This window comes from Tuber melanosporum (genome assembly GCF_000151645.1).
Source record: "Tuber melanosporum whole genome shotgun sequence assembly, scaffold_109, strain Mel28".
Classification (NCBI taxonomy): Eukaryota; Fungi; Ascomycota; class Pezizomycetes; order Pezizales; family Tuberaceae; genus Tuber; species Tuber melanosporum.
The window spans coordinates 250383-257791 of record NW_003298765.1 but is presented as its reverse complement, the minus strand read 5'-3'; the positions used below and the strand labels follow the sequence as shown (position 1 = coordinate 257791).

General features: G+C 45.8%; 1 protein-coding gene across 1 annotated transcript; it reads left to right on the top strand.

Annotated features, from left to right (window-relative positions):
• Window positions 1-1690: 1690 nt before the first annotated feature.
• Window positions 1691-3619, top strand: GSTUM_00000358001 (uncharacterized protein; the record flags this gene model as incomplete). The annotated part of the gene is made up of 8 exons (XM_002835473.1): window positions 1691-1709; window positions 1766-1836; window positions 1896-2128; window positions 2186-2708; window positions 2764-3162; window positions 3221-3296; window positions 3353-3486; window positions 3554-3619. The coding sequence occupies 8 exons, from the start codon at window positions 1691-1693 to the stop codon at window positions 3617-3619; spliced, it is 1521 nt and encodes a 506-aa protein (XP_002835519.1).
• Window positions 3620-7409: the final 3790 nt, after the last annotated feature.

The window sequence follows — 7409 nt, the reverse complement described above, 5'->3', positions numbered from 1 at the left end:
CGGCCGGAATATGCCATTTGTTCTAAGACTACGGGACCCGGGCGTCAACCCTTTAGACAGTCGTCTTCATGAAAGAAGGACGCCATGCCATGCTGTCCTCACCAACCATGCCCGGGACCCCCGAGACTACAGCCCTCCAGGGCCCTGTAGGGCGCCCCGGATGGTTAGGAAAACTGAAAGGGATATTGGGGGCCAGGGTTGGGTTGGCTTGCTGTGAGAATTTGTATTCCTGCGGGCGTATTGGCATTGGGCACGGCAGAGAATGGAAGTTGGTTGCTGCGGTTTACTGCAGAATATCGGGCACCAGGGCCCATAGTCTGGCCGATCCTGTCTCCAAGATAGTCAAACAGTAGACTATTGGGAACACAGGCTATCTGAAGAATCTCAGAGTAGTCAGGAGTAGGATGTTATTACGCTCTATATCGGTACCAGCCAAGAACAAACAAATATTTTCCCTACCGTTCGACGCTTCGAGGGGACTACATTAGTTTTAAGGCCATATTTGGCACACAACCATAGAAAAACCTCATTTTATATGGGAAAGTATAATAGTTTTTATGCCATTTCCAAAGATTAGACACTAAGTTTTAAGGAAAATAGCTGATATGGTAGTGCAACCAAGAAGGCCTAGACTTAACGAATGGCATTTCAATACCGTATGCGTGCAAAAACACGGCTCCGCTTCCCTTAATTTCTGTGCAGGAAAAATGCCATGAAAGTTAGAAAAATACTATTTTTCTTGCCTGCCCAGCATCGCTTAATAATCCATTCATCTCGAAACATTTCATCTCGAAACATTTCATCTCGAAACAGTGCCATCTGGTAACCTGATCTACTCGGGTATTTTTTATGACATCATACTGTTCTAGGGATCTTCGCATGTGTGATTGGTATCGGAAAAAGACACATAACACACTGGGGTGATCGGTAAGACTTTTTTCCTATACATCTGTCCCTCCCCCCCCTCATTGTTTCCTCCGGAACAAACCTTCGCTTGCTTGTCCAAAACTCTCCCAAAAACAAGACCAATTACTGAAAGAATAATATTCGGTCGGATCGTTAAAAGGTAATCGTAGTTGGTTCGAAGATGATTCGGATAGAGCAGTGGACAGATGAAAACAAAAGGGCGTAAAATCAAACAAGGATCCACGATATGTTGGAACAGCACAGTCCTTCGGCTTATTCCTGTGTCTAAAGTCGTAGAGTTGTTTAAATTCACTCCAACTTCACTCGTATATTTGTTTCGATAGCGTTCGGATTTCGTAGTTCCGACTTGTTTTCTTTTCATGGGTTCGCACGTGGTTGAAAACTCTATAGAGAAGAAAGATGGGAGAAATCCCCTAAGTACAACAAGCAAATTTTCTCTCTCTCAACTCCCAAACGATCCCATCCATCATAACGAAACCCTAGAAACCTTCACCTTGATACAACAAAAGTTATTCAAATCGGAAAAGACCTGAATTAGAAATTTCCCCCGACATTACCTGGGAGCAGGGAATTTATCATGGAAGGAATTAAAAGGGTATTCACGACTTACAAGACGGAAGGAAGAGTAGGTTTCCCATTTCTTCGGAGTATACCAAAAATTTCCAGTTTCACCTGCTAACAGTGATATAACCAGACTGCTCTGGTGACTTATGTTACTGCAGGTTTTCCGACAGTTGCGGCAACGGTAGGTCTGATGCTGGCAATGCAGACTGGAGGTTCTGGTACGGTTGATTGCTTCTACAATCCTGACTTTCTCTTGTGGAACTGATGATATTAGATATCATTGAAATTGGTCTACCTTTCACCGATCCAATTGCAGATGGACCGACCATTCAGGGGGCAAATACTGTGAGTGAATCCCTTTTTTTTCTTTTCATTTTACTATCTGTAATTAATGCGTGGTACAGATCGCCTTGGAAAATGGGATGTCAACTACTGCCGCCCTGAAGGCAGTTCTCAACGCTCGTGGGAAAGGATTGAAAGTCCCGGTCCTTTTCATGGGCTACTACAACCTGGTCTTGAGTTACGGCGAGCAAGAACTTGTCAAAGATTGTCGAGAGGCTGGTGTTAATGGCTTTATCATTTGCGATCTGCCTCCAGAGAAAGCTGTAAAATTTAAGAGATTCTGTAATAATGAATGGTATGCTTAGCCTCAAGGGATTCACAATATTTGCTTGTACTGACGTGCTGTTCGCAGTTTGAGTTATGTTCCGCTTATAGCTCCATCTACAAAGCCTTCCCGTTTGAAGTTTCTCTGTAGTATGGCCGATTCATTCATATATGTTGTTTCTCGTATGGGGACAACCGGCGCATCGGGCACATTGAGCGCTGGCCTTGGTGATCTCTGTAGGCGCGTACGCGAGGCATCTAGTGACATTCCTATCGCCGTTAGCTTTGGCGTTTCCACCCGTGATCACTTCGTCTCGGCTGGGCAGTTTTCTGACGGTATTGTTATTGGCTCCCAGGTAATTAATGTGATCTCACAATCAAAACCCGAAGAAATCAATGAGAAGGTTAAGGAGTATTGCCAAATAATGGTTGGTAGGAATGGCAATGATTGGACCACTCATGAAGTCGGGATTGTGGAAGCCATTGGAGAGGCCAATGAGCCACTTGATGCCCATCCTACACGTGCCATCGCTGAAAAGGTTGTTGAGCCAGGCCCTGGCCTAATAGACCACCTCAATGCTCTCAACGTCAATCGTGAAGCCGACCTTCAGGTAAGTCGCCAAAGTCACCTTTTCGATACCACTGGAAGTCTTCTAATAGTGATAGTCACTTCCTTCTCGCTTCGGAGAATTCGGTGGTCAATACGTACGAGAACCTTTAATGGGTTGCCTTGCAGAACTAGAGCATGGTTTTGTCGAAGCAAATAACGATCCTACATTCTGGGAAGAGTTTCAGTCGAACTATCCCTATATGGGCCGCCCAGGGCAACTTCATCTAGCAGAGAATCTTACTAAGAAGTGCGGGGGTGCCAATATCTGGTTGAAGCGAGAGGATCTCAATCACACAGGATCCCATAAAATAAATAATGCTATCGGGCAAATTATTATTGCCAAGCGACTGGGTAAGACCGCGATTATTGCGGAAACTGGGGCCGGGCAGCATGGTGTAGCAACTGCAACTGTCTGTGCTAAGTTTGGTATGAAGTGCACAATTTATATGGGCGCTGTAAGTAGAACCGGTGTCACGAATTCTAATATCTCAGAGGTCCGCTTACATTTTAAAGGAAGATGTGAGGCGTCAAGCTTTGAATGTTTTCAGAATGAAAATTCTAGGAGCTCAGGTCGTATCTGTAGAGGCTGGTAAGAAATTTCTTCTCCCCCCTATGGTTCGTAGATGCTTATACTTGCTTCCTCAGGATCTCGTACCCTACGTGACGCAGTCAATGAGGCACTTCGTTCGTGGGTTGTTAACCTTTCAACAACACATTACCTCATTGGATCAGCTATTGGCCCGCATCCGTTCCCCACAATCGTTCGAACCTTCCAAAGCGTCATTGGGAATGAGGCCAAGCAGCAACTTATGGAAAAGCGGGGGAAGCTGCCTGACGCTGTAGTAGCTTGCGTGGGAGGTGGATCGAACTGTGCAGGAATGTTTTATCCCTTTGCAAAGGATCTTAAGGTGAAAATGCTGGGCGTGGAAGCTGGCGGAGATGGTCTAGGTACTACTAGGCACTCGGCTACCCTTGCTGGTGGTAGCAAGGGCGTCCTTCATGGAGTCCACACATATATTCTTCAAAATCCCCAGGGTCAGATTTCAGACACACATTCTGTTTCCGCTGGGCTAGACTATCCCGGGGTTGGGCCGGAACTTGCTAGTTGGAAAGATAGCGGCCGTGCAGAGTTTATCCCTGTCTCCGATGCCGAGGCTTTCCAGGGTTTTAGAGCACTCTCGGAACTCAAAGGCATCATTCCTGCTCTCGAGAGTGCGCACGCGGTTTTCAGCGGCATGGGGTTGGCAAAGACAATGAAACCTGGCGAGGATATTGTCATCTGTCTATCTGGCAGAGGGGATAAAGATGTCCAGAGCGTCGCTGAAGAACTCCCAAATCTTGGGCCAAAAATCGGGTGGGATCTTAGATGTCAGTTAATTCCTTCTCTTTCTAATATCCATAGACTAACATTGACTAGTCTAACCTTAACCATCCAAAACAAATATTATATGATACCATGTTTTTCTAGTCTCAATTTCCGTTTGCGCGTTCTCTTTAAGCCCTGTAGAGGAGTTGCGGGGGTATTTCTCGTTCCGCTTTAGTTCGAGAGTTAGAGAAAGGTTACTTAAATCAATGCTTAGCGTGAATCTTCTAAGTCTGTTCTCCCGGATACGAAATGTGCCATATGAAGTTATCTAAACTCTTACACTCTTAAGACCCAAATACCGTGCTATTAAAGGTACATTAAATCACGCCCGGGGCATGGGCTAAGCTCCAGGAAATAGTGACCACACATAGGAACAATATCATGTCGGAACTGTGTGTTCCAAAATGCTTTTTTTGTACTGCCGATAGCAAAAAAAAAAAAAAAAATAGAAATTCTGTCCAGCCCTGTCCCGTGTCCCCAAATCAGTGGTTGTCATTTTTAAATCAATAAATCTTTGCATGATCCCTGGAGGTTTCTGTAACTGCTGACAGACATCGCAACTCCACTCCTTAAGCAATCCAGGAAACGAAAACGTCACTCAACACAACAAAAACCACAAAAGCGCCCATCGCAAGCATAAACTCCCTTCCGTCAAGAGCCTGGTCTGTTACCTCCTCCTCGTTCGAATCAGCTCGCTTCTTGTCGGTGATAGGCTGCGTCTCGTTATTACGAGCTTTGGTATCCCTGTCCACCTTCCGGGAGAGCTCTTGCGACCCCGCTTCCAACTTTTTACCGAGTTCTCCAAGCTCAGAATTCGTTTTGTTTTGGACAGCTTCGATGTGCTCAATCTTGACTTTCACAACTGAGACATCCTAAGTACATGTTAGCATAATTTTTACCTCGCAACATGGCTTCCGTGCCTACTTTGCCTAGGCGACCGAAGTGCTCCAAAGGGACACCTGGGACCCGGCCAAGAGGTGGCTCGAAGCCTCCTGCTGAGTCTGCTGGACCTGATACGAGGTTGCTGTCATTGTGGCCACCGTTGTTGGTGCCGAGTCTCTAGAAATGCCTTGCTAGTGCTGTCAAAGGCAATGAGGTCTGTGAGTTTACTTGAGTAGTAAAGATACTCCTGCATAGGTGGTGTGCACCGGATTGGTGGTGGTGATGACAGATTGCCTTAGGCTTAAATAGTTGCTTGCTGGCGAACCTAAACATGATGGAATCCTGTTCACTTCCTTCAACCTGATAAGCAAGTCGTGAATTTTCTAGACATTGAGAAGCGTGTTTTGAGATGAAAGAGACTTGCCTTATCGTAACTCAATTTTGTTGCTTGCGTTCTCCCCTTTACCGGCGGTTCCCTAATGGTGGGTTAAGTTGAGTTAAGCTTAGAGTCGAGAGCGTAGGTGCTCCCCATGTTTATAGCTGACGGGTCCAAAACCACAATTCAAAAAAAAATATCGAAAATGTCTACATTGACCTTAGATCCACACAACCAAAAATACATAAAAAAAACATTTCGAGCACTCTTCTGGTAACCACCAGTTCCCTCATACTTCGCATGGGCAAAAATATTTGTTGAAACAGGAAAGTACAAGAATGCTAAGTTGATGGTTTGGGCCAAGTGTTATGTCACAATATTACGTCTGGCTGCGAATAATAAAAGTGTCCAGGACAGCAGCCCCATGTAACGATGAGGTACTGTATTAAAGAGCAGCAAAGCTGGCAATCAGCACTGAATGGCTATATATCCCCGGGCTGGCAAAGGATATACTTCTCGAGCTACAATACAAAATTCCCGTCAAGTGATGGAACAGATGAGATAGGCTTCTGGCCGCGCCGCGGGCATAAAGGAAAGAAATCCTACATATCGTGTCCAATTCGACTTGAGTGTTGGTGTCAGAGTAATGGGCTAGAATCTTCTCAGTAGTGGAAAAGGGGGTGATCCAGTTCGACATAGTTTGGGAGGGAAACCTGACGTTCAACAGGAATGGAGCGTTACTCTAGACATCGAATGAAATCCTCGGTAAGCAGTTTTACAAAAGGACTGATCCAACGTAACTTATGATTAACTTACGCGAATTCAACCATATCATGGAAGACCTCCACGCTGTAACTTTGACGAAACCGAGCCTTTGGGAAATCAGCACTGAGCCGTTGGGCAATACACCAAGCCCGCCTTCTAAACTTGATGAGACGTTCGACTCCGTCAACTGAAAAACTTGTGCCATTGCGCTCCGCCCTATATTGCTGACAATTGGTTAAAAATGTCACAATAGATCCTAATTGATATCCACAAGGGTTTGAAACCACGGGTAGTGCGTTAGGGAAATACGTATTGGTAATATTTGTAATATTAGCATGGCTCCGTACCTGTTCTTGAGGAACTTCTCGTACCGATAGCATAGGCGGTAGAGTGCTTTCACACTCACCGATGGAGTCTTGTAGCTGCTGGGTGCTAGTGCAGTGTGAGGGTAGGCTTGCCGAGAACGGCAACCAATCGAGAAATGGATGGTGGGAATATCGGATGTGACACTATGGAATGGATCATAGGGCGATGCCGATGCAATCACGCCCGCGATAACGATAGCTTGAGTGTGGTTAGTGGTACCTACAAGCACTCCTCTCAGTTCTCTAGACTCCGTGAGGAGGATTTTGTAAGCTACGTAGTAATGTGCTAGTTGAACTAACCCAATTCAGGGGAAGGACGCTAGAGCGGAAACTGGATATATAAGACCAGGGGAGGTTCCTCATCGGGCCCCCATCTCATAACATTATTTCCTTTGCAATATTCCTTACTTGGGCAGGGATCTCATGGAAGTTAGTAAAATAGCCGGGCATAAGGCACAAAAGAATTTCCAAACAATGCGCCATAAACGCGGAAGGTTTCTCGAAGAGCAGTAAGTTATTCTTTAACGTTCTCATGGCCTCGGGAGACTGCATAAATTCCCGCATGTTGTTCGCTAGCAGCTGGAAAGAGAGCAGACTCGTGAGCTCCAATTGGTCGGTTAGCGGCTGGGCGAGCAGTATGATAGGATTTGATCACATCTAGTCTCTCTTGGCGGGAGTGTCCGGCAATTCAGCGGCCCCGGTATGAACTCCATTTCCCTATGAAAGACAACCTTGAAATTCAGCCAGAAGTTTAAGTAGGCAGTATTAACAAAACAAAAAACCCTCTTGAGATTTCTGTTCAACTTAAGATTGTGCCCCCACGTATTCCGCAATCTGCATCCTGCGCTGTGCCACAGAAGCCCCAACTGGCAGTGCAGGGAGACCAAGCAGCTCCGCGACTGCCTGGCATTGGTTGCCTATCAACCGGGAAATATTAATAAAGTTCAG